This window comes from Syngnathus leptorhynchus, chromosome 9 (assembly GCF_054491065.1).
Source record: "Syngnathus leptorhynchus isolate UIUO chromosome 9, UIUO_Slep, whole genome shotgun sequence".
In the NCBI taxonomy this organism is placed as follows: domain Eukaryota; kingdom Metazoa; phylum Chordata; class Actinopteri; order Syngnathiformes; family Syngnathidae; genus Syngnathus; species Syngnathus leptorhynchus.
Window position 1 is genome coordinate 10,272,173 of NC_141203.1, and position 27,680 is coordinate 10,299,852.

The following is a 27,680-nucleotide window of genomic DNA, read 5'->3' on the forward strand; positions in this document are numbered from 1 at the left end:
GTGTTTATCAATCTCTCCCACCCATCAAGGATCGTTTCTCAAGGCGTAGTCATCGGTACGTGTTCGCACCGGGCAGCTACAGTGCTCTGCACGCCACCGATCACCCAAGACTTTTTGATTGGTCGAAAAAGACTCTTGATTGTTTTTGGACAGATTGCTAAGTGGGTGGTGTGCCCTGTTGGTCATCTTGAGTAGACCACGCACGATGAGAGTAGTGAGAACACGCATTTCTTGAGCACAAATTGTTTCGTTATCATGTGTGGGGTTTTCTGATATTTTAAATAACTGTTAGGACATTTTTTTATTCTACTAATCATAAAGTAAAACAAAAAATATTCCTGTTTTATGCTAACATGTAAACATTGTTTTGTTACCCAGATAACCTTCAAACCAAAATTATACCCCAGAGATAATTTCATAGTGTGCTACAGCTGTGTTCTGGATCTGTCAGCCATGTTGGGGTGTATTTGTGACCCCAGGCATTTGCCTTGAAGTGGTCCACTTCCCTCCAGGGTACCAATTACACAGTCTTTGTAATGAATGCTTTGTTAAAGTTGGATTAGTCAAACTCACAGTTTGACAGCCCATAGTGACAGCAGGACTTAATTACTCAAACTCATGTATGTGATGACATGAAACAGTTTTTGGTGGCTGCTATTTAAAAACTGTATTTTAACTGGTGATTTTAGAGCTGTTTAAAGTGGTTCAAGCAGTCAAGAGGTATTTCTGAATAAATCAACTAAGACAGGGAAATTATGATTGAATTGTTTGACCCAAGTAGTTTAAGGGATTAATTTTTGTCACGTGATCAGGATGAAACGTAAAGTGGATGAAAGGAATCTTGGAGATAAAAAGCCAATTGTGAATTTTTAAATTTAGCTAGTGCAAGTCTTTTGACTTTCAAGATTCTATACAGTATACATGAGGTGACAAAAGAAAAAAAAATAATTTCCATGACACTGCTGCCACCTAGAGAGAAAACCTGTTGAGCTAACAATAGCGTATGTGTGAGTAATATGAACTATAAATTGTAAACACGGTGTTGTGAGTGAAAATAAGGCTATCAATACATCTTCAGAATATGAAGAATTGAGAAAACAAATCAAATGAGGTATAAGCGAAAAAATGGCAGTGCAGCAGAAAGTGTGTAAAAGTTTGTGTTTGAACACACACACACGGCAGCCACAAGAGGGATTTATCCTTGAGGCGAGTTATCTAATCAGTGAATGTAATGTGAGCATACTAATGTCCGACGGAACAATGTGGGGAATGTGGCAAAGCTTATCATTGCACTGTTCAAAGAGTCCCGGAAAGAAACAGGACTATCCACGTAGCCACACAAATGAGATAAAATGACACTCTGAAGCAGAAAGAATATTTCACATCGGCCCATGAGTCATATGATGTCAATCATTTTAATGTTTGACAAATACACAAAATACCGATGAAAGACGATTTGTCATTCAGCCTGTCATTTTGAGGCTTGTCCAGTAAATACGTCCAGTAAATAAGATTCAGTCTTTATACACTGCAGTGTTAGATTAGAATATGATACTTGGTGGGTATCGGTACCAGGTATCGGTACCAATACCAGCCTTATATCAGGTTATTGGAAATCGCAATGGGACAAGGAACTAGAATTTAGAAAATAAAAATATAAAAAAAAAAACTTAATTTTAAGCAATTAAACTGCTATATCAGAATATAAAGGTCTTTATTTAAAACGATCTCTCATAGTTTTGGGGGGCGTGATTTTATGTTTTATAAATATAAGCGGTATCGGCACTTGGTATCAGTTCAGTGACTATTCAAGATTCGGTTACACATACTGTTATTGGTATGGTATTGAACATCCCTAGATTTGAATAAAATTATCCAGATGTTATTTAAATTCCAGAACAAATCAAGCCCCAATATGGCCCTCAATCCCATGACTGGATTATAATGGAGTTGCCATTTTGTAATGCCGTATCTGTAAGCACAAATCCCAACGCACAAAAATGGAGCTTGTCTATTTCCATATCCCCGCTAACCACCCACACCGCAGAGACGGAGAAATTGTCAAAGCTCCTCAACAATTGTATCTCAGGGTGCCAGAGAAAAATAAAGTCCAACGTTTCCACTTCATATTGTTTCTGACAGTGAACCTTGTCGGAGGTGCAAGTAACATTGTTTGCAAAAGAAAACCGGAGCTGGGCAAGATGAATATTTCATATTCCCGACAGTCTCAAATCTTTAAAGAATCTGAGAAAGGATTCTTTACATGAATATATGAATACTTATTTCAGGGTGCTTTGACACAACCACCCCTTTGTCCGTAATCAAACTCTATTTTGTTTTCCCTTTTAGGAAAACTTGCTTTGACCGTTGTGAACACAGAAGAATAATTATACTCGGGCGAGGCTTCTAAAAAAAAATTGGTCAGTTATTATGAGAAAGTATATGATACAATATTCTGTCACAATCCCTTACAGCACAGTTTTTTTTTAATTGCTTTTCAATTGAAATATGTTTTAGCTTCTTTAGCATTGGGGCAGAGGTTACATTGGTAAACTGTGGAAGTATTTAAAGACTGTTGAATTGCTTATTTAGAGCTCTGATTAATATTCCGCACCAGCACACAGACAACAAATTGAAAACTTTTGGTGGCTGGGAAAGTGGAGGATTATACCTGCCTGAGTAGCTTCAAATGACAACCATTGTTACAGCAGCTCAGCCATAATTAGAGAGAGAAATTACTTTGAAAAAAAGGGGCTTTGGAACAGCTGGCGAAACATAAACGCTCTCTAATCCAATCAAAGAAGTAAGTATCCAGGCTGGTTGAAGAAAACACCTACGGCTACTCCTCATTCCCCATCATGAGGGCAAGAGATACTTTCAAGTAAACAGGTGACAACATTTTGTCTCCCGACTGCAAATGCTCTGCAAAATAAATGACAAGTTTAAGTAAAAAACATCCAAGGGGTTCTTCGTGTCGGAAAAATAAAAATAACCGAAATGCCTTGTGTTTAGGCTACATTTATGTTTGGTAAGACTCTTGAGAGGGGGAGGAAAAAGGTTGGAGGCTAAAAAAAATCATTATTATTATATTTCATATAAAAACAAAGAGCTGACAAAACAACTAACAAGCTTGCTTTGGTGCACTGCAGGTAAAAATGTGTGCACATGTGTGTAATGTTCTAGCTCTGAGTATTGTATTTTTTTTTAAGCGACAGCTGCCCCCGAACCACTTGGGGGTGGGGGGTGAAAAAAAATGGGCACACTCGGCTAGCCAACAGCTACATCAGCTGCTAGCAGCAGATAATTGAAAGCAGAGGGAGAACTCAGCATGAAGTGTACATGCACTGTGTTATGTGCAAAGAATGTGTGGCCATTAGGCCCATGGAGACACAAGGACACACACACATTAAAAACACACACTGTTTCTCTCTCGCTTACTCACACACACTCAATTCTTGGACGCTACTCTCACCTGAGACACCTGGGCGGCCTTCTTCAACAACCACTTCATCCCGTCCTCTCCAAGTGCAACATTCGTTGCGGAGCCACTGGTTAAGCAACAGAGACGCAAAGAAAAGGATTGAGGCGGAAGGCCACATGAGAAGAAGAGAAGCAAAAAAAAAAAAAAAAGAGCACATAAAAGCTTCAGACACTCATTATCTTTCTCTTGCATCACCATCGGGAACAAGGTCTGGAAACAGCAAAAATGGCAAACAAGCGGTAGCAATTGAGATGAAAAGCACCGCGGGCTCTTCAAACCAAGTTCACAAGTTTGTATGGGAATACGGCTCGTGACGTTTGAATGCTCGCTGTTCGAATTTCTGGCGATTAGAAAGAATGGGCTGGAGGCGGAAGGAGGATAGATGAAGGCCACGGGTTTGGATGACAGCTGTGAGGAGCACGTGCAAACCCAAATTATAACTGATTGGTCTTCTATGGACCTGCAAATAGTAATCAGTATATTGGCGATGGTATCAATTGTGCAATTAACAAAAATAAAAGCAACAGATTTGTTGCACAACAATTAGAAACTGAAAATAAAATAAAACATTTGAATTACAAAGCGCACTCGCACACTTCAGACTTCCGTTTTGAAGTCTTATTACTTCAATTTTTGCCATGCAAGAAGGTCATGAAGACATTTCTAAAAATCTGTTCTCGCTTCTGCTTCCTGGAACAAATACTTAGATAAAGCCAGAAAAAAAGATCAAATATATGCAAGAAATGGTTTTTATATGCTTAAAAAAAGGCCAGTGTTCTTGCAAAATATTCTGAGCCAGTTTCTAATTGTTAATAGTCATAAAACCAAGCCAAGCACAAAACAATACTTTGTTGCCATCTAGTGGCAATGGCAAAACAAAAATTAACTTTTATCTCTCCCTCCTTTTCCTTACCCTTTGCATGAAGAATGGGAAGACCAGAAGGAAGCAATTTCCCATACAGGCTTTATTTCATTCCTCGTGCATTACTATCATTTCCTTATGGTGCTTAAGCAGTCACGACTGTCAATGCCAATACATGTCACAATTAAAGTAATTGGCTGTTTTTTTTTAATGGATCTCTAAATGGAATCATGGAAAGAAGATGAGACATAATGCAAACCTCAACAACAAAACCCCGCATGAGACATGTCCCACAAAAATGAGTGTTTGCTTGTAACACGAGTCTAACATTAGCAAGGTAAACATGCAACAACTACACTGAAGCTAATGTGAAGCGCGCACACACACACACACAGACACACACTCACTTTGGTCATTTTGCAACATTCGCTCATAAGCATGCAACAAGGCAGCCTTGACAGAAACAAGCACCCCACAGCTCAGATGGCATTATTCTCACCAATCAAAAACAAAATCTTTAAAATCATCGAGGAAATAGAACATTATGTTTGTGTACAATATACGTAATAGTTTTAAAGTAGCATAAGAGAAAAGTAAGTAAAGAGATGTATTTTTAAAGCAGGCCATACTTTTCAATCTTTTATGCTTCATTGAAAAGAAGTAAATATTTAAAACACTAGAAATTATTCATGCTTGATTGACAGGGTGAAGCAAAAAAAAAAAAAATGTTTCTGCACTGTTATTAAAAACAAATGGAATTGACTTTGAAATGGATTAATCATATTAGTTATATTTATATTAGAATTATATTTCCAATAGAGATGTTCGATATCTTTTTTTTTTTCAGACCGGTACCAATACTAGTACTCAATTCTTGAGTAGTCATCAATATCATCAGATCATTTAATCTTCCCCAAAATGTGCATTCAGGTGGTTAGGGGATCTGACTTTCCTGTGATATTTCAACCCTTGAGAGAAGATGGGGGGAAAAAAAGAGGCAAAAAAACCTCATGAATAAGTTCAGAAAAAGAACAGAGAAGCAGAAAAATAAGGCACAGGAAAAAAGCCAGAGACAGAATGCACTTTGTCAATACACTTTATCCGACTGCCAAAGCGCTATCAACCAAGATTTATAGACTGTGGCCAATTTTAATTATTTTGGAGACTGATGACACAGTGAAAAGATGAGACGGCTAAAAACGGTTCATCTCAGCTGTGCCATGGGTTTAGTTTATCAACCGAGAAAGTGTGTGTGTCACAAGAGCAAAAAAAAAAATGTTCCTGCTCCTTTTGTTCACAGTTTGCGGCTCCCTTTTTAGTCTGTATGCGGCATGATGCCGTTTCCATGGCAATACCAGGTGGAACCCTGGAAATTCTCTTCATTATTCATGGGCTTGCTCCCCTGACCAGGGTTTATCGTCAAGCTCCAATGCCGATACCACCTAGCCCCCCACCAACACACGCATATGCACACACCTACCCACACACACATTTAAAAACAAAGCCACAGGGTTATGTAGCAGTGAGAGTGGGATTTATGCTAATGCAAGCTCCCTGAACACACAAATCTTTAATCACACTCCAGTTCAATCACAGCATTCACTGGATGCCAAAAAAAAAAAAATGACACCAGTAAAGAAAAGCACAAGTACCGGTAATGGTCTTAAGCATCATTTGCCTTATTCCCTGTAAACTGGCCTCAACACAACAAATTACATAAGAGGATGAAGACATAAACTTGGCATGATGATGTTTTATGAAAGTAAATTTGAATTTATATGAATCACATATAGGCTTCAGGCAGCCATCGTCCTATAATTTGCCTATATTGTAAAAATATTTCTCTTTCATGATGATGATAGTGTGGACCAAAGAGGCCTCTGTGGGGCGTCCATCTGCCAGCAGCCTACTATAATGTGTCCATCTCAATCGTTTCTACCCCAGAGGCGATGCAGACTACAAGAAGCCGACACATGGAAGGCTGCCCGTACGACAACCAGACATCCATTATTAAACAGTAAGAGTGAGAGAAGGAAATCCATGTTGGAATAAGTTCACAGTGGACTCTGAGAAGAATTCTTCATGTTGACGCTGGAAGGTAGAGCAAAAGGAGATCTATTATAATCCCAACAAAAATAGAAAACACAAACGTGTAGTATGATTCTAAATATTTGGTCAATTTTCAAGCTTTAAAACACCTTAAAAAATACTTAAGGTATTTGATGTTACCTTTTTGTAGTTTGCAAGGTGCTGCTCCATCTTTTGTAGTTGGTAGAGGAAGCACATGTCAATGGCTGTCAACTGATGGATCAGATCTACACTCATACCGCTACGAAGGCCTTTAAGGGGAGAAACATGAAACAGAAGCAGCGGGACATTTATAATTCATCATAATCAACTTCATCATTCATTCTCCTTCTTGCAAGGGCAGAAATCCAACACATTTCCTTCAATAGAATCTTAAAATTCCTTGCTTGTTCAAGTAATGCTCCAGATAATAATACATGGTGGACTGGAGAATTGGAAAAAAAAAAAAAAAAAAAAAAATCATGATGTGGATCTTAATACGACTTAATCATGTTTTATCCAATTTGAGGCCATGGTTGAATTATTGAGGCTAAATCAAAGCTCATGTTGCAAATTGTGAGGTGTTTGTCCAAGCTTTTCCAGAGGCAGTCGAGGCACAAATCCATCCACTGATGGATGGCACATCCTCAGGGTGTTCTGCATGCCAACATTGCCACCACCTGAATCCATTTGATTGATATCCGTATAGTATTTATAAATCACAACCGAAAGTTTATGATGTGACATAAAGCCAAATACAGCAAGTGAATGAGTGACTGATATCCATCACCTCTTCAACACTCTTCATCGCACTACCCGGTTCACTTGACATGCCCTGAAAGCGGTCCAGGTCCCAGCAGGGGGGGGGGGGGGGGGGAGATCTTGGTGACGATGTTGTCTAAACCGGGCTCAGAGCAAGCTGAGGTCTTTTTGGATATATAATTCTTCCTCAGGTAAGGGGATACCAAGCGCTAACTTGGCAGCCATGAATGCCAAAAGGGTATCTGTAACAGATTGGACATCATGCAAGAACAAAATAATCAATGAGGTCAATTCTACATTTGTTTAGGACCAGAGGGGTTTAATCCTTAAAGGGGAAATCAAATCCACATTTTTTTTTGTGTGGCCCAACTAGTCAAAACAGTGTTATGAATAATGTTTAGCTAGTGGATTATGAATTAAACAGTCTGCATATAGCATCGTTGAAATTGTAATATCACCATTCACCACTAGATGTCAGACATGGCTTCATTGTGCGTACACGTTTCACAACATTGTCGCATCAAAATTAAGACTGCGGGCCCCATTATTACATGTTGTATAACAAATGTGAGAAGCGTCAAACGTAGCGATGTGTATTGGGAACACGGTAAATCTTTAAATACCTCAGTGGGGCTGCCATGAGCCTTTGGGTGGAACTGAGCTGTGAAAACCGGTTTAGAGTTGTGCCTGGTGCTCTGCAAAACATCCAAATTTGATGTGAGTGCACAAAATCAAGTCAACAGTATTATACTCACCACCCCGTGGAGATATCGCCACTTTCACTACATATTTCATGAGCCGAGACGAGAGCTATGTTTATTCATGGAACGAAAAAAAATTCATACGGCATGTTTTCCTGAAAGTCATTTACAATGAGTGAAACTAACCTCATTTGTGCCGGCGTTGACATTGATGAAAAGCGGGTCTATCTATGCTGTAGCCATAATTCTGTGCAGTAATGAAGGCCTGGACTGTCATTGCTTTCATTTTTAAGAACTGTGAGCAGCTATCCGATTTTTGGGGTTGTGATTGGATACCCATCAAATTTGATCTTCCCGAGAATGGCGAACTGAGGAGAAAAGACAATGTCCTTATTTGGGAATATTAGATTTTTGGTCTCTGGAATGCTAATTATCCCCAGTTTTGACATTATATTATTTCACTCGTGTTTCCAGTTTAGCCTCAGGTTGTGTTTTGGACACTGGTGCTCTGCTGACATCCAGTGGTAATATTTATTGTTTACTCTGAGCAGTTTTGAAAGTATAATAACTTGAATAGAATCATCATGTGTTGTCATTTTTATGATTTTATCATAATTATCTATTTGAAACTCAATATTTGCACTTCCAAGTAAGAGCTGCAATTTCTGCAAATGAATGTCACGTGAAATTGCTCAACAATTCAGTAGAGGGGAAGATGAGACGCCTGCGTAATATAGGATGGCGCAAACTATGATTATATGTTCTGAATTCCTTCACTGATTGGTTGCCTCATGCTCTAATGAGCTCAAGTGTCTCTCCTCTGTGAATGGACCCCACATTGTCTGCTGTTTCAAGAGTGGCTTTCAGATGGGGGATTGAGTTTAAGAGAGGACCAAAATAGACCAACAGGGTCCCTCGTCTCTCTCTCTGACAGATTTCCAGGCCCAGTCGTGGTCAAAAGATGAGAGAAAAAAAAATGTTTTGTTTCAAGGATCTTTTCAATACAAAATCAGAATTTTTTTTTTAATTCTTAGTGTCACTTCTGATTTATGATCAATTACTCAAAAGTAGTTAATTTGGAGCCCTGTAAAAAAAATTATAGTTAGGAATTCAGCCAGGCTAATTAAAAATATCTTTATCACTTTTCTTGGCACCCCCAGTTGTAACGTTCTGAGATCTTAATTGGCACGCATTTATAGAATGAGATGTCACAAAAAACGTCACCAGCCCTGTTTTAGACACGGCATCATATCATGAGAACGACCTTCCCTTCCTCAATCATGCTGTCCCCAATAAAAAGGCCAGTGAGAAGCTTTGTTTAGCCCGACCCCTGGCTAATTCCTGTCTGACCTGTAGAGGGATATTGAGAGAGCGAGGTGGCTAAAGAGAGCATGTGGCAACAGCGAGTGCATCAGGCCCCTTAAGGAGTCATGCCCCCCGCTCTTAGAAATCCCAAGAAACTTCACACCTCTCACTAGGGCCTATAAATAGGGCCCATCTGTCCCCCAGGCTCAGTTACAGCCTCGTTCCTGTGTGGAATGGTTGGAGGGCGGTAAAGGAAGCACGCAGTGTTTGGAAAAGCAACTATGAGTGATGAAGTGGGGGAATAACTTTGATCTAAAACTTTTTTTTATTCCAGTCAGCATACATTTCGAATAGGATGACATATAGTGGATTAAAAAAAAGTTTATAGACCCTTGTCAAGTTTGTGTGATTTAGAAAAAATGAGAAAGATAAATAATGTCACAATTTTGCCAACCATTAATGTGAACTTTTACCTAAACAACTTAATTGAAGTGTTGGCTAAGAGGGTGTGCACACTAATGCAAACAGATTATTTCTGTTGTTTCTTTTTACTGCTCAATTTATAATGCAATAATGGTGATTACATTTTTTAAATCATTTAACCTTGTCTCATTTTTTGGGACCACCAAAGTTTAGCATTCAAACACGGGTGTGTAGACTTTTTCTATCCACGATATGAAACATATTTGGTTGCAAAGGCAGTGTGATTTCCTTCCTGTACTGCAACGTGTCAACACCTAACCTCCCTTCAGACGCCAAAGCATCTGCCATCTTTGAAGTCTTACGCCACATCACACTCATGCTCGGATTTTCCAGCGGCTCAAGTTCTTCACATTTCATTAAGCACCAGGACGTCACGGTTGGCAAAGAAGCGTGTCTCCTAATCTCTGTCCTTTTCTGTTTGCCCTTCACAGTATAGACCCAGCCCATGGTTTCATGCTTGCTGAGTTTTAGTGTTACTACGGTCAGAGTTCACATCAGGATGCGACTGAGAGATATTGGGGGGGGGGGGGGGGGATTAAGGGATCATTGACTACATAGTCTGTCAAATATCTTGTCCAATCAGGATAAAGGAGTAAGGTTGTAAACTTGGATTCAACTTAGTTTACTAAGAAATTATAAATCGATGTGCATGTGATGGTGAATTTTTGTCTGTCATCCAGGATAAAAAAAACCAAACAGTTACGTGCAACCCTCATAATGGCAAAGGGTCACAAAAAGGGAAGATGGACGAATATAATTTTTTCCGGCATCCAGTTCAAATTACTTAAACAATTATGATCACATTTGGCAGCTGACTGCTTCTAATGGCTATGAATGTGTCAATGAACAGATTAGGGATGTAATAATTTTATAGCGATAATAGCAGCTGTTAAAAAAATAATCTGGCTCATAAATGTGTTTTCCATTTTTTTTTATAGAGATATACCAGAGGTTTGAATCCTTGAAATAAATGTTAAGATGGTATGTGTCACAACATTTACACAACCCCCACACTCGACATTCTGACGTCTCATATGGTCTCCCCCCCCAAGGAACTGCACCCTGTTTACAAATAAGTAAAGCGTTACATGTTTATTCGGAGGTGAAAATCACACACTCTTGGCTAATGGTTCTTCAGAATGACTCGTAACATTAAACCAAAACAAATTTAGAAACTTGGTTATAGCAAAAGATTATCCCACTCAGGAAATTGGAAGTGAGAAGAATAATATACATTAAATGGAAAATTCAAGTCATGTTTTTGATAGGCCCATGTTGAATAAGCCCACTTAAGTGGATTTGTGATTCTATTGGGATTCCATAGTGGAGCTTAGAATGGACTGAAGCACAGGTGCAAGGACTGGGGGGGGCCCACGGTTTCTAATGGGGGATGGGGTGAAGGGACGTTGAATCTGAGAAGGTGCAGCTTGGTGCCAGCGGGTGAGCCTAGATGACAGCTGAAGGACTGAGGCTTTCTCTGGCTTGCCTCAGTTGAGAGGTGGTCAGAAAAAGCAAGTGTGTGTGTGTTTGTGGGGGGGTGGGGGCTGGTGGTCAAAGGGGGACAGGTTTGCACCGTTGGCACTGAGACAGATATAGAGAAGAATTAAGGAGGGCAGAATTTACACTGTTAGCCTTGTCGGGGTAACTGGCATTGGCAGCTGAAAGCACCCTCGTGGATTGTACGTCACTTCCTCCCTAGAGGAGGCGGTCAGGAATTGAACGCAGGTGTTCCCTCATACACATTCTCAATGACCAGAAATATAATTTTGGTTCATTTTGGAGCAGATAGAATCAAGCATTAGTATTTTGTCATCAAATCTGCTAGTTTTACCACACTCCTGTATAATACACTGACCACTTTGATTAGCTGCAGATTTTTTAATTGAATTAAAATGATTTATTTGCAATATTTAGTAACTCTAAAAACTAAAAATACAAGACTAATTTGAATTCACGCAATGTGAAACAAACATTTCCTTGTTTGTACATTCTGTATGTCTTTGTAAATTATGATAGTTTCTTTTTAATCATTTTAAGTGCATCTATATATTAACACCTATAATATTATTTTTCTTCTTTTGAAACTTCGTGACGTATTGTAAATGACCGAGTTTTAGCCCTCAGCCCAATATGCCATGTTTAGAGAGAGGCCACACACATACACACACCCCTCCGAAGTACTATCCAATCCACACACAAGTTTGGCCTTGCGGGGGTCCAGGAGGAAAAATAGACTCATATATATACACCCAAAGGGCTTTGTACGCGCTTTGAGACTCCTCCACTTTGTTTTGCACGCCTTGTGCTGTCACCCTTACCCGGGAGTGTTTGTCTGAAGGAGCACGGTCATTTGACTTTGACAAAAATGGCACCCAAGAAGGACCCAAAGGCTCCCGTCAAGAAGGCTGAACCCGCAGTAGCGGCACCTTTACCTGCAGCTGCAGCTGCACCCGCACCTGCTGCCAAAACCCCTGCTGTGGACTTGTCCGCCGTCAAGGTACAGACAAGATGCCATTTTTATATTTTTACTTTCCTATGGGAAAGCAACACGTTATAATAGACATTTAAACATAAATTGCTAGACTAGAGTAGATAATGGAAACAATATATATATATATATATATATATATATATATATATATGCATGCATACATATATACATACAAACATACAGACACATGATTTTTTTTTCTATAGAAATTAAAACATTTTCCACCATACTCCATAATTCAATGTAGTGTTTACTAAGGAGCAGTGTAGTGGCTCGCATCAACGTGGCCCATTTGGCACAGAGCCCCATTTATTGACTGTAGTTTTGACTGTGTGTGTAAATAGTGTCTATATGTGGCCTGGATTTGACTGGCAATCGATCCTTTTGCGTGCAGCAATCTGAACAGGATGAGCGGTACGAAAATAGGGGTGTCGCAAGATGAATGGATGGACGGGTTTATAGCGTTTCCTGTAAAGTGTTGCAAGTTTGTAATGGATGCTTCCGGAACATTGCATTAGATTTCTCAGAACCATGGCTAGCTCATGGCTGACGTCCTTGACTCCGCCCCTTGTCCCTCAAGTGGTGTGATGGCACTGCGGGAAGACACCAAATGAGGGCATCTTAATGTTGCTAAAGATGGACCCCCGCATATCGGGTACCACCATGTGATCCTAAATTTGTCCAAGAGGCAAATTTAATCCCAGTTCAGCCATGATTTATTAGTCCAGATTAAGAGAAAGTCCTTGTTAGGGCAGTCTTTGGCTTTTGATGTAAATCTTCTTGAGATGTCTATTTCGGTAGCGAATGCCAACTCACGTTGTTACTTTCTACTCACCTCCAGATTGAATTCAACGCAGACCAAATCGAAGGTATGAACCTTGTTTTTCCATTTCCAAACTGAAGAAACTGTTAAAGAAATCAAATAAACAAACGTGCAAATTTAGTAATTCCTTCAGTGGACTGTTTGATGGCTGGACATCACACTGGAGTCAGCACACACGTATCACACGCCTTGCCTTTAAAGGAGGAGGGGGGCTCATATTCTCAGCTATCAATTCCAAGGTGGTCTTTTAAAAGAGCCCATAGCCTTGCTTAGAGCGAGTGAGACATCTGAAATAGAAATAGTTTGAAGGGTGAGTGAGCTCTGCAGGACTGTATCCATTCATCCAATAATATCACACCCTATAGAGTCCTCCCCCCCCCCCCCCAGGCACTGCCTTGACCTGCCATCATGCAGTCACAGCTACTATATTACTCTCTATCGTGTTCAAAATTGAAAAGTTGCATCCATATTAAATTAACATTTCTTGTACGGCGACACATAAACTCAGTAATGTTTGTACAATGTTAGCGTGCAAAGGTTAATCAATTAATTGAAATGTAGAGCGCTAACGCATGTTGATTGACCCCCCCCCCAGACTACAAGGAGGCCTTCGGTCTGTTCGACAGGGTGGGTGACAACAAGGTGGCCTACAACCAGATCGCAGACATCATGCGCGCTCTGGGACAGAACCCCACCAACAAGGATGTGAACAAAATGCTTGGAACCCCCTCCGCTGAGGGTAAGATTCTTATTTGCTTGCTATTCCACAAGGTGAAAACAAAAAAATCAATCTGAACCAAAAATTTAGTGTGTATTTGATGTGTTGTACTTTTGATTATATTGGTGAGATTACGTAGGACTATGGTAATATCAGAAAAAAAGTAACTACCTCGTACGACTTGCCTTTTTTGTACACAGACATGGCCAACAAGAGAGTTACGTTTGAAGGTTTCCTGCCCATGCTTCAGACCATCATCAACAGCCCGAACAAGGCCGGTTACGAGGACTACGTCGAGGGTCTGCGCGTGTTCGACAAGGAGGGTAACGGCACGGTGATGGGTGCTGAGCTGCGTATCGTTTTGTCAACACTGGGTAAGCTAGACGCTGCCTCCCGTGGCTGCAAAGAAAACAATTTATTGGGCCTTGTTTGTTGCCTTTTAATTCCCACCACCCCTCCCACCCTTTCAGGAGAGAAGATGAATGAGACTGAGATCGACGCCCTCATGGCGGGTCAGGAGGACGAGAACGGCTGCATCAACTACGAGGGTGAGACACATGATGGCGATGCAGTGCAGTTATTCTCAAAATGTAGTACACAGGCTCCTCTACTGGTGGGCAAATGAATTACTGCCAATACAAGTCAGTTATATTTCATCCGTGAATCTTCATATTATTATTAGTGTTATTATTAATATTAATACTTAAATACAAGATACAAAAGAATGTATTATTATATCATATTATTAATATCAATATTTATATTATATAAATATCATTTTTTTATTATAATATGAATATTATTAACATTTTTGCTAATTAAATAATTTGGCAAAAGTTTGTGGAAGCAGGTTTTCCGCCATGTCTGTTGAGAATACGGCATCTTAATATTAACCCCCCCAAATTCTTACATAATATTGTGCTTAGTAAATTAATTTCTTCAAATCCAAACCTGCATTGAACACTAACTTATTTGAATTCTTCTCTTGTGTCCTCCCTATGTCCTGCCCTGATGTTCACACGCAGCCTTTGTCAAACACATCATGTCAGTGTAAGGACGTCCCCACCCAACCCCTCCCCTCCCCACCCAACTCCACCACGGTGGTGGTGAGCATCGAGTATGTGCAGACCCCATGGTGTCGAGACATTGACTCGCTGCTTTCTGCACCACCTGATGTAGCAGGGCAAGCAAAGGACTATGAGATGCCATTTCTAAATCCTTCTATTGTTTTGTTCCACACATTTTTTTTCTCCCTCGTCTCCAACTGGTGCTATTTAAGCCTCTTCGTTACAGACGTGCTCCTAAATTTTCATCTCCCAAAATTCCTCCGCCTGATTGGGGATGTCCCTAGTTTTCTCAGTCCATGAGTGGGTGGTGGGAAATTGAAGACCCCCCCTCCCCTCTTTGTAACTCATTGGCCAACAGTCTTGAGTGACTGCTTCGGCACAGGACTGGCTACCGAGGTCGATTCCCTCCTCATCTTCCCCCGACCCTGAGTCTTAACTTATTGTACTCTCCTCTGCCATTTCACAATAAACTTTTCACAAGTTCCCCATTTTATTGCTGCATCTCCCACACTCAAAAGAAGGAGTACGATCTCGAGTATTTTTTTTTCTTATCTCATTTATTTTAATGAATGACCTTAATTGGAGTCATATCAGCGGCAGCGGGAAAAAAAAAATCGCATACATCTACTTGACCGTTTAAATACATTACATTTGCTGCGGGGTGGGGGCGAGAGGGGGATTACAGAGATGGGCAATGCTGAAAAAACACAGAAGCAAACAAACGAGTCAGGATAAAACACTTCCTCCAAAAAACAAACAAGATCACTCCAACAACTTTTTTCTCAATGGATGAATCGACTTTTGCTTTTTTTGATGATTCATCTTTCAAACTTTTTCAAAAGATTTGCACATACTGCAACAAAACAGCCAAATACGTTTGTTGTAAAACATCTCGAGATCTGCACCAAATGCACACACAAACGGAATCCATAAACGCCATGTCACAATCCGACTTTTATCCGTACTCCTTTAAAGTGGAGACGCTTCAAAATCTGTATTTGCCTCAGTCTTTGCGTTGCTCAGCAACACAACAACAGCGCTGCCTGACACCAAGAAAAACACCGTAAAGAACTAAGAACTACAAAACGTGATCTTATTCATTTCTTAGCCAATGATTGAGAAAATGACTTACTAAAATGCCTTTTCAAATTACAAAATAGCCTCTTTGTTTTTTATTTTTCATTGGACGGGAGAATCACTTGGTGTTTGTCATACATGACTGAGCTTTTGCAATCACACAGGACATTTTATTGATGGTCTTCCTTGGAAATGCTTTAAAGGACATGTAGATGGGTAAGAACCTGTATTCTTATACTCGTTTCTATATATATATATATATATATTGATATTTGTTTGGACATATATATATATTTATTAGGAGGAAAAGAATAACGAGCAGTAAGGGTACTGGGCTTATTAAGGAGTCTGCCGTCCATGCACGTTAGCAAGAACAACACGTGCAGCGTGATGTGCGGGCCACATTACTTCCACATACAGAATATGGCCACAAGTAAATAAAAGCTAATCGCTTCTTTTAAAATGTAGACCCGAGATCAATAAGGCCGATATGAGGCGCTCCCCGATCCCCCCCATTTGTATGTACAGGTAATCCCATTAAGCACTACAGGTGAGCTATTCTATGCAACATCATTCAAAAAGAGAGGTGGGGAAACAGACAGATAAAGAGAAGCAAAAGTTTAGGAGTCCCTCCTGGTGGTTCTTTGAGATGTGAAGCAAAGTTGTGATCACCCTGAGTGGGCCCCAAGGCGGCGGCAAGTGGGTGAGTGGTAGGTGAAGAGCTGACAGGTTGAGGGTAAGAGCATCCGCGATGCATGTTCACAAACCCTGCTTGGCCAGAGCGGCGGTCACGTCCTCGGCTAAGGTGGCTAACTGCGGCGAATCCAACATGTTGAGGCTGCCGGACGATGAAAGGTGGCTGTCCCGGTGGCGCTGGGGCGACATGGAATGGGACCGGCCCGGCGACCGGACGATGATGTCGGCTCCATGGTCCACTCGGGCCTTGGCGTGGTCGCGGAATGTCAACTTGTGGCTCTCAATCTAGCAAGATAGAACAGATTGGTTATTTTATATATTAAATATCATATATATATGTATATATTTTTCCCCTTCAATCTTTCTTAAAGGTCATCAAAGGTGATAAATCTACACAAGCTGATAAAATATTTTCCGGGCTGACCCAGGGGCAAATGCTTTTTTTAAAATATATATATATATACTTACTGTGACACGACCTCCTCCTGGAGTATGGTGAGCATTATCCAAGGATCCCACCTTGGCTTGGGCTTTGTCTTTAAAGTCCAACTTTACACTCTCAATACGAACGTTACCGCCACCTGAGCAGCAAAAACACCTTTTACAAATGGGCACATTCAGAACAATGGATAACACCAGCAGATGAAGCTGCAGCACCCGAAGCTATCCACGTAGAAAGAGAAAAAAATTGCTTTTAGCTTCATTTTAAGCTGCCTGGGAAAATTGGTCTGCGTAATATCCTGCCAATAATCACTGCAGTTTCCTCTGAGTGACAGCAAAAACTAATGAGTGAAAGGCCCATGAATGAAATATCAGGTGAGGAACCAGACTCATTTTCAGTTATGAGATTTTCACAATGACACAAATATTAAGTTTAACGACTTGGACAAAGCCAAATGATTCTTGGAAATGTTATGTCGTGTTTGTCGAGAATGTGTGTTACCAGGGCGATGGTGAATGTTGTCTAATGAGCCGCACTTTGAGGTCACGTGACTCAGGTCAATTTTCTTGTTCTGTATCTGTATCTGCAAAGGAGAGCAATTGAAACAGGTCGTCAGGTTAGAGGGCTTGCTGATGTGGAAATTGAAAAATTAAAAAAAAATTTTTAAAAAAACCTTCTGTGTTTGATCAATCGTCAATTTAAAAAAATATATTTTTTATTATTATTATTTTATATTTTTATTTTTTATTTTTTATTATTCTTTTTTATTTTTTATTATTAGTATGCAAAAGAAGGGGGCAAAAAAGACAATACCAAGACATGACACATGTCCCAAGTGTTCTTAACCCACTCCATACTTAATTTTGCTTCTAATACTCATAAGCTTTGGCAGCTGTTACCATGGTAACCTACTGCTGCCATGAGCAACTGAAAGGAAGCTTGGCAAAATGACAGTTTTGAAGCAATTCAGCAAAAATGAAAATCAGGCTTTGATTTGCGGACAAGCCAGCATCACTCGGGTTGACACAGCCAAACACAACACAAGGACACAAAGGTGACGCAAACACTCAGACGATGACTTTTTGCTGCACAAGACTCACATTGCCACCTCCTGCTGAGTAGCCCCTCCTGTCCAAGGACCCACACCTAGACTGAACATGGCTATAGTCCAGCTTAACGCTGGGGATGTGGACCTGCAGGATGGAGGTGCGAAATGAGCTGGGAATGGGCTTCAGCGAGCTTTCTGAAATCTGCATTCTTCAAAAGCCTTATTATTCATAAATATATGCACAGGAGTCAGTCAGTCAGTCAATTATGAGCTTTTAAATAGGTTTGAGCCCACTCGAGAAATCATGGTGTCACACAGAATCATGATGAGCCACGTTAGAAGCTCTGGATTTAGTACAGAGGTGTCCAAACTGTAATTTTCCCAGTACAAATAATAAAAATAAGAATAAAATTAATTTTAAATTAATATGCTTTAAGGAGAGTTTTTTTTTTTTCTTCCTATATTGAAAAACAATCTGTGTTAATTAAAGTTAACGTCTTGGCTTGACGCAAGCACACACACACAGACAAAAGCTGAAACTATTCATTTAACTAGCAAGGATGCTAATATCAGCAGTGTTTAAAGACTCTTGAAGCTGCAAAAGAGAAGAAGCAGGAATGAAATGCAGACAGAAGAGTTGGTGCAGCAACAAATACATTTCAGCCAGCGCGGGTAAAAGCATTGCAGCCACACTGACAGAAAATAACACTATAAATTAGAATACATATTGCAATCTAGTATTTTGGCATGGACAGAGTAGAATTGAACCATATCTCACAAAATAAACGAGTATGTCTAAAAAACGACTGGTCACAAGATTCAGTGTCTTCCAGCTGGAGGTCATACACAGACTTCAACATTGATGATATTATCCAGGACAGAATACAAATGATGACAATAGTGATAAAACAATAGGGTCACACGTGTCACCTTTAAGCTAGTCGGGAATTTTACACAGTGGAAAATATTCAGCTGGAACCTACAAGGAGAAACTCGTCGGCAAGATGAGGGTGAAGGGGTTTAAACATTAAGGACTACATACATTGCCTCCACTGGGAGGTTGCTTCAGATTATCCTTGGAGCTGCATTTTGATTGTATGTACCTGAAGTCCAGCTTCTTGTTTAGAATATGATTCTAAAGAAAAACAAAAAGGATGACATGGGGATGAAAATGCCTCTTTCTAGTCAGCCACTACCTTTGTCTCGAGAACAAAATTTGGATGTCCGAGGCTTGTACAGAGTCAAACAATCCAGACGGAAAATGTTGATGCCATTTCATGATTTTGCTCATTTATTGCTGTTTACGTTTTCCTCCTACATCATACTGACGCCTCATTGTTTTATATCACCTCAGGACATGAGCAGCCTTTTGAATTGATGTGCATATTTTTAACTCCGCATTTTGAGACTGCCAAGAAAAATGTAACTGCTAATTAAAAGCTGCCTTGTTGTTGTCTCCAAGAGCTTGCTTTAATTACTGCGGTCTATCACTGCGCATTTCATATTTGGGCAGCGACCTGGTTTTATGGATAGAATCGGGTTTTAGAAAGTATAATTACAACATTCAGGCGCTGAAAAAGTCATTAATTGTCACACCGCGTTGTAATGAGATCCAAAATGAGGGCTGAATGGAAAATTCAAGACATTAATACAAAGTGGCGTCATTTAAGTGTTTATAATTGTGGTTAGAATTTTCAGTGGCTTGGAACTATTTTGTCCAAATCACACAACATAAATAAATTATATAAAAAATAAAAATCTATTTTAAACAGTTCTTTTAGTCAGGCAAGAAAAAGTTGGGATAAATTATCTATACATTATTCAATTTGAATTATTATTAAATGGCTATTATTATTATTTAAATATTAAATGGTTAAAAATACAAATGATGATTACATCAGAAACATCTCTCTGCAGTTCTACACCACCGCAGACTACAATCACTTTAAAATCGAGAACTTTCCATTCAGCCCTCATTAAAACAGCCTTATCAAAATGCAAATTGCATCACTTAAAATTGATTAGTTAGCGCTACATTCATTGATCTGAAATAACATTGAGCGATCCAATAGCGCTTGCGTGCTATTCATTTCTAATGTACGGTGCTGCGGTGTACCAGCAGGCCTTGGGTCCAGGTCATACTGTGAGCGGCTGACAGACATAGCGTCAAAGAGATGACACGTAGCACCGAGTTCCAGATCCAAGACGAAGCCTTGTGTTTGGCTTCGACTGCCATTATTTGCTCCTTGTGCTTCTATGGTGACAAATCAGGTCGCAGGTCAGTGGCCAGGTGAGGCACTCTGGGGACTGCAGGGTGCTCTCTTTAGGAACTACAAGGTCAAGTTTGGGATGATGACAGTGGCAAGACTCTTAAATTACGCAGGGGACTGCCTGCCCACACACACAAGCCACGCTATTGAGACTACTGCTATCTAAAGGTGAAACAAGCTCTGTACAACAGTATCCTCTATTTATAATTGTGTCAAAATGACAGATTTACATTCGGCAATTTGACTTACACGTAAAGCTGAGCTGACATTATTCGAGGCTGGCTGCGCAAAAAGTAGCACATAATGAAGAAAAGTCATCGACATAAGTCGTTGCTCTTAATCAGGTCAGCAAGAAAGACTTTGTTAATGACTGCGGGAAAGTGTTCATTGAGCCCACCATACTTCAAACAACCACTGGGATAATAAAAAAATGTCAAAATTGTGCTTGTGAATGGGGAATGAAAATGGTGAGGTTCACTAATGATGAAAGGTGACCATGTCAGATGAGTTAACTAAAATAGTTCCTATGACCCGAAAGAAACACAGTAGTGAGCTAAAATTGTCTCTTACCTGTCCGCCTTTGGGCTGATACTTGATATTATCTATGGAGCCGACCTTGGAGCGAACTTTCTTGAAGTCGGGTAGCGGTTGGTTAAGGAGTCTCAGCTGCTTGGGAGTGGTGGCTGGGGATTTGGGCGGGGTGCGCGCCACAGCCACCTTCCTGTCATGGGACATCAAGCTAAGGGAGCGTGGAGTTCCCGGCGTCCTTGAGGATGATGAGCAGCTGGGAGGGGTCCCAGGGGTCATGGCGGTGGAGCCGGGGGTACGCGGCGTTGAATGGCCACTGCGGGCTGAACGGGAGCGTAGCGGCTCTGAGACTGTTGAGGGAAAAAACCAAGGATAAACCCCGAATGTGCAGTAAAGGGTGTGGTACCACCATAGAATTTTTTGAAACGAAATTGAATTTACTCCACCTGTCATACTAGGAGCTCGACCCGTCCTTTGCTCTGCCCTCATCGCAGAACGGCAAGCTGAAAGGAGACACAAAATGTACGTTCATGTCAGTTTGTTCAAGGCGGGTTTCGTGGTCCGGCGGCAGCTTACTTGTGGGTCTGCGGGGAGCTGTTGAACCAGAACTAGTGATGGAGGTTGAACTGTCCTCATGGTCATGGTATACACGGCGATTCAGAGACGAGGCTTGCCGCGGCATAGAAGGACTTTGCGATCTACCATCCTATCAAACACAAATAAAATAAAAAATATTATCATGGCCGGTGAGACTTTAGGGAACTGGTTTTCAAAACATGAACGCATATTTTTCCTTCTAGATGGAAGAGGTTCATCTAATGATGTAATCATTGTGGGCATGAAAGTGTGTTTTTGCAAAATGCTGAGCATGCATGAATCATCTAATGTTTCTCGATTTGATTCATGGAGTTCTTTGAAGAGGAATGAATAACATAAAATACAAATCTGAACAACCAGCTGCTTTATGACTAATAGCAGATAAGGACATGAAGACTATAACCAAAGCAAAGAAAACACAAATTTGTGTTCAAATTAACACTTCATTATCGTTCTTCAGTGGCATTTATGATATGCATAAATGCTGTTATTTGGAGTCAATAACTGTCATTAGAATGTCGGAGGAGAGAGATAATCGCAAGAGAAATGTCACTGGATGATTTAGCACCTACACTGTGACTTTAAACACTCCTGCAAACAAACCCATTAACTCACAAGTCAATACAGTCATGGTAAAAAAAATAAAGAAGCATTGGAGCAAACATGCAATTATGTGATAATTATGCAAGGAGAAAACCTTTCAGCTTTCGCTTCAAAGAAATATAAAATATTCCCTAACGTAATTAGTTTTCTATTTGACACGAGTCAAGAGACAAAAATGATCAAGGTACTGAGTTGCTATGGTAATAAGATGCCAAGCTTATTGAGGACAGTTGAAATTTCAAATCTAATAATCCACAGAAAACACAATCTGAATATCTGTAAATGGTGCCAGAGGCCACTGATACTGTTGATGTTAATGGAATTTACTCACCAACGCTCTGTCGCAAGACCGCCTGGCAACGGTGAGAGGCTGGCGACTGTCGGAAAGTGGCTCTAAAAGACAAAAGTACAGACTGTATGTTTTAAGACTTGAATTAAAAAGAAAAAACACGCAACAAGTAGCCAACATTTGGGTTAAACATAATGTGCATGAGACCATGACAAATATTTTGAAGAGGGGAGAGAAAGACAACAACGATGATGAAGATAGAAATGAAGCCAACTAAAAAGGTAACATTATTTTATTTATTATGTCAAAAAAGGAAAGAACACACATGAAGAAAACAATACAGAGAAAATGCAAGTAAGCAGAAGTGTCAGTTTTTCAAGAGTGACCTAATTAAATGAATTCAAAACATCGACACATACAAATGAAAAGAAGATAGCATTGGTGGACATGGAAGACATTGGTGAACATGGCGCTGCAGAAAAGACCACACGCATGACAGAAGAAGCAAAGTATCACCTGTGGGTCTCCTTCTAGGACAGGAATGATGCTGAGTGGGGCGGCCCTGGCGGACAACTTGTTTGGGTCCAATCCTCTTGGACGGGGACAGAGTCTGAGCCTCCATTTTTTTGGTAAACTCCGTTTTCTTTATCACAGCTATATCAATTGGCCGCAGGGAGACATCGATAAGTGAATGCCGAAGGATAAAAACAACAATCGTTTTTTTTTAACAATTCCTCCAGTTGAGTAAAATTAATCTGGGCATTACCATTACATAACAAAACACGTCATGCAAGACAATATCCCGCGTAAGAAAATCCAAGTTATGAAGGTTTGAAAGAATCTAAAATCGGCCCTGACGCAAAACAGGAGTCACGAATCGAGTTGAGTTAATCGACTTAATCGAGACTGAAAAGGACCTTTTTTCTTCTCCCGAGGGATGCAAACCGGTTCCTTGCGCAGTGGCTTGCGTTCAGGAGTGGAGAGTCGGCCTTTAAACCGCCCGCCTTTAGTTTTGGGCTTGCCAGACTTTTCGTGCTTCTCTACTCTCTTCTGCTGCTTAGTTTGGAGCTCAGTGGAGTCTTTGACAGAGCTGGGCACCTTGGGCAAGGGTTGGATCTGCTCTGTAGCCATGCTCTTGTCATCATCTGTGAAAAGAAAGAAAGAGGGTTGGCATAATGTCAAAATTATTTTCAGGAAATAAACAATTCTGACCAACGTGGTTTTTCAAGGTCTCACCTTGTGTGTCCACCCAAGAACTGTCCAAGATGGAGTCGTCCATGGTGGTTTCATCTCTGTCATAACTTTCTGTTGGAGCTTCTGTTTCTTCGGGTTGAGACACGGGGGTCTCAGGAACCTCTTCAAAACTGCCAGCCTCAATGTCGGCCTCCTGGGCCAACTCCACGGACTCCTCCTCCTCGTCATCCTCCTCCTCGTCATCGTCTTCCTCCTCTTGCTCTCCCCCGCTGGGTATACACAAGGCTTCAGGTGGAGCGGAGAATCGAACACTGTGTCCCGGTTCATCGGCTTCATCGATGGTTTGGACCACAGTGATGAAGTCGTCTTCGACCGTCACGATGGATTCGATGGCGGCGCGAGTCTCAGTGATCTCCTTGACCGCGGCTGCTTCGGCATTTTGCTCTTCTTTCTGTTCCCCTTTTTCGGCCTGTTGGACTTTGTCTATTTCGGTCAATATTTTTGTCTCTTCGATATGTTGCGTCTCTTGTTCAGGTTGATTTTCCTTCTCCCTTGACTCTCTCTCATGTCTTTCCTTTTCCTCTTTCCTTGCTTCCTCTACTTGCTCTTCCCTTTCCTCTTTCTCTTTCTGTTCTTTGGCTCTCCTCTCGTTTTCAATCCTCGTCTTCTCTTCCTTTTCTCTCAACTGTTTCTCTTGTTCTTTTCTTTCTTTCTCAACTCTCTCCGCCTCTTGCCTTTCTCTCGTTTCCCTCTCCTGGTTTTCTTTCCTTTCTTTCTCAATTTTCTCTGCCTCCTCTCTTTCTCTGATTTCCCTCTCCTCTTTTTCTTTTCTTTCTTTCTCTATTCTCTCTGCCTCTTCTTTTTCTTTCAATGCCTTCTCCTGTTTTTCTTTCTCTATTTTCTCAGCCTCTTCCCTTTCTTTGATTTCCCTCTCTGCTTTTTCTTTCCTTTCTTTCTCTATTCTCTCAGCTTCTTCCTTTTCTCTCAATTCCCTCTCCACTTTTTCTTTCCTCTCTTTCTCCATCCTCTCAGCCTCTTCCTTTTCTTTCAATTCCTTCTCCACTTTTTCTTTCCTCTCTTTCTCCATCCTCTCAACCTCTTCCTTTTCTCTCAATTCCCTCTCTGCTTTTTCTTTCCTCTCTTTCTCCAATCTTTCAGCCTCTTCCTTGTCTTTCCTTTCTTTCTCAATCCTCTCTTCCTCTTCCCTTTCTCTCTCCTCCTTTTCTTTCCTTTCTTTCTCAATCCTTTCTTTCTCTTCCTTTTCACGTTTCTCCTGCTCCTCTTTCTGTCTCAATTGCTCTTTCTCATTGTCTTCCTTTTGAATCCTCTCTACCACATCTTTTTCCTTTCCTTCCTTCTCTTCTCTTTCTTTCGTTTCATCCACTTTCTTTTCAGTGTCTTCTGGAATTTTCTTTTCTGTCTCAATCTTTATTTTCTCGTCAACTTTATCAGGCTGTTCTCTGGCATTTGTGTCCGTTTCTTCTTTGGATTCTTTGGTTACGGTTAGCACTGGTGACAGTGCTCTTTTCGGGGAACCATAAAGTTCTTTTTGTTTGAGCTTGGACGGTGAGAGAACCGGGGAAAGTAGTTTATCATCGTCGATATTGCTTTCCACTGAAGAAGTGGGTGAAGTCTTGACAGGCCTGGCAATGCGGTCCTTGGCCACCCCTGTTAACTGGTAAACATCTTCAGCATCCACCTCCTCATAGGCCTCCTGGTGCACCAGCTTGACCTTCTCCCGAAGCTCCTGCAACTCTCGTTCTTCCTCCAAACTGAGAGGCCTTCCCTCCATCTCCAGTTTGCGGATCTGCCTCTCATAGTCGGCAATCTCTGTTTCAGAAGCAGATCCTTCGCCACTAGCTTGTCGCTCAGTCTCGCTTCCTGACCGCCCACTTTCTTCTAGAGTCACCGTGACGGTGGGTGTCACAAACGACTCCACTGGCGGGGCAGAGGATTTCACCTCCTGACTTGTATTCAGGTGGTCCTTTACGTTGCTTTGTTCTTCTTCGGAGGAACCTTCTCTCCCCTTTTCTCTTGTCTCATTATCGTCACTGACGGTTAGGTCTAAAGTCTGGGTCTTGTCTTCCACAGATGTGTCCCGAACTGCTAGTTTCCTGGCTTGGGCAGCAACTTTCTCCTGAAGAACAGCTGGAGTGAAGACTTGTGCAGAAGTGTTTGTTGGGCTGATCACGTCTGCAGGGGACGGCATAGGTCCAGAGTATTCACTGAAAACGCAATAGCCCATCTCTTCCAGCTGACTGTCACTCTTTCTTATTCCAGGACTTTGTTCACCTGAAACCAAGCTAGAAAGCAGGTCATCGGAGAAGGCTTGAAATGACTTTCGCCGTCCGAGTTCTGGTTCAGCGGCTTCCGATGACAGCCGTGAACGGGGCCCAGCAAGGTCTAGCATCTCAGGCAAGTCTTGAGCCATGACAGTATTATTCTTAGGACTGCCCTCGCATGGTTTTGGTGACTCGGGGGACTCGGGGGACTCAGGTTCAGGGCTGGGGTTCGAAACGGCTTCAGCCATCCTTGGTGGAGATGAAGAATCAGAGGTGATGGAAGCTGCTGTCTCCAGGATGAGTGGAGGGAAGGGAGGTGGCTTTTCTCCAGAAGGAGTAGTGATCGGGAGGTAATCTGCAGACTCGTCGAGACTTCCGCTGGTGTGCGTCATGATATCAGCGGCCAATGGCGAGAACTTGCTCGTTCTACCTTGGCCGTTACGATCCGTTGCTCCGATTGTGATGTTGAGGGAGTAGCTCCTTTGGTCCAAGGCCAATTTACCCGGGGAGAGCTTGCATTCATTACCCTTGTCTGGAACTGGGAAATCTTGAGTGTCTGTGTTTTGGGTTTTAGGACTCTCCTGTACTGACAAACCAATCTTCGGAGACTTGGAATCAACAGTATTGGTCTCTTCACTGACTCTGCTCAGTTCATAATAGCCTTCACCCTTACCTTGAGGGGACACAAGAGCATCAGTGGCTGATGTTTCAAAATATGCTGACATCGCATCACTGGTCACGTTTCCTCCTTCAGTTTTGACTCCCATTGAGGAGAAATCAGAGGGAGAACCGAGGCTGCTGAACTCTACGACCTCCACGGACGGTTGCTTCTCTGACACAGTGATGGGCTCACCGTAGATGGGCTGAAGCATGATTGACTTTGCGGGTTCTTTGGCTTGAGTTTGCACATCTGGAGGTACAAAAGATGGCGTATCTATGGTGGGACTCTCCGGTACCATTCGTTCTCCAGCAAAGAAGCCTTGGGTCTGTTGCTCCAATAGCTCCTCTGGACGTTTCTCTGATCCGATGCTGTCTGGGCTCATGGAACCACTTTTCTCACTTACGGCTTTTTCCGAGTCCATCTTCACAGCTGAAAGAACATCTGTAAGTTGGTCGTTATGAAGACAATATGAAAGGCTTTTGCTTTGGCATGCGCTGATATTGATTTGGCCAGGTAATGGGCGAATAAAACAGGCAAAGCTCTCCTCTGAAACTTACAGCACAATGAAACAGCCATCACCGAAGATGAGCGGCAAAAGAATGAGGTCCGCCAAGTCAGAGATGGATGGAAATATGGCATGGTATGTCATAATGCCGGCATGAGGCAACTGTCAGGCGGACTGATGAAAAACAAACAATAATTCATGGAATGGATATCCATGCAAAAATCGATATAACATCAAATGTCAGTTATTCTTTGTTAAATTGAGAGATAGAAATGTTGACATAGTTTTTGATCAAATGATCATGCTAGTTAATGATGTCAAATAAAATTTGGAGGAATACTAAACAATCCTGGTTGTGAATATCAGATGGCTATAATATGCGACAAACTAACATTGACAAAAACTAAACCAGATGACTTGGTCATTTGATAAATACTGAATAATTAAAATATACAATAATAGATATACATTTGGTTAAAAAAGGAGAGCCGACATCAAAAATAAAAAAATAAAAAATAAATTAAAAAAACCTGCCATCCCCCTGCCAATGAGTGACCACTGAAATAATTAAAAATTACAATAATGCAATGCTCTGGTATACCAGCACCAAGCCATCGGTGTAAACATAATGACAGTCCTGGAAGCTTCTAGCTGGTGATCAGAAGCATGATTGCAGGTGCGACACGTAATCATACCAGGACAAAAAAGAGCCAGCCCCGAACAAGAGC

General features: G+C 41.2%; 2 protein-coding genes across 5 annotated transcripts in view; one reads left to right on the plus strand and one right to left on the minus strand.

Annotated features, from left to right (window-relative positions):
• Positions 1–7,284: 7,284 nt before the first annotated feature.
• Positions 7,285–27,680, minus strand: part of map2 (microtubule-associated protein 2) — a 38,323-nt gene continuing 17,927 nt past the window's right edge. Inside the window, exons 1-14 of one of the 4 annotated variants that reach the window (XR_015067253.1) lie at positions 23,547–27,011; positions 23,228–23,455; positions 22,827–22,964; positions 22,353–22,414; positions 21,398–21,527; positions 21,268–21,324; positions 20,864–21,171; positions 19,066–19,158; positions 18,076–18,168; positions 17,477–17,558; positions 17,002–17,114; positions 16,605–16,818; positions 7,796–7,867; positions 7,285–7,414 (exon numbers count right to left, since the gene is read on the minus strand). Coding sequence is in view for 3 of the 4 variants with exons in the window: in XM_085920064.1 (XP_085776190.1) it covers positions 13,204–13,262; positions 16,605–16,818; positions 17,002–17,114; positions 17,477–17,558; positions 18,076–18,168; positions 19,066–19,158; positions 20,864–21,171; positions 21,268–21,324; positions 21,398–21,527; positions 22,353–22,414; positions 22,827–22,964; positions 23,228–23,455; positions 23,547–26,868 (4,899 nt within the window). In the remaining variant the exon portion in view is untranslated. Of the gene's footprint in view, positions 7,415–7,795; positions 7,868–13,182; positions 13,263–15,318; positions 16,819–17,001; positions 17,115–17,476; positions 17,559–18,075; positions 18,169–19,065; positions 19,159–20,863; positions 21,172–21,267; positions 21,325–21,397; positions 21,528–22,352; positions 22,415–22,826; positions 22,965–23,227; positions 23,456–23,546; positions 27,012–27,680 lie in introns of those variants that run through there. The other 3 variants (XM_085920064.1, XM_085920065.1, XM_085920066.1) reach the window with 3 other exon arrangements.
• myl1 (myosin, light chain 1, alkali; skeletal, fast) lies at positions 11,949–15,914 on the plus strand. Its single transcript, XM_085920067.1, has 6 exons — positions 11,949–12,158; positions 12,994–13,021; positions 13,571–13,714; positions 13,894–14,067; positions 14,164–14,241; positions 14,719–15,914. Exons 1-6 carry the CDS (start codon positions 12,027–12,029, stop codon positions 14,745–14,747), a joined length of 585 nt encoding a protein of 194 aa, XP_085776193.1. The 5' UTR covers positions 11,949–12,026; the 3' UTR covers positions 14,748–15,914.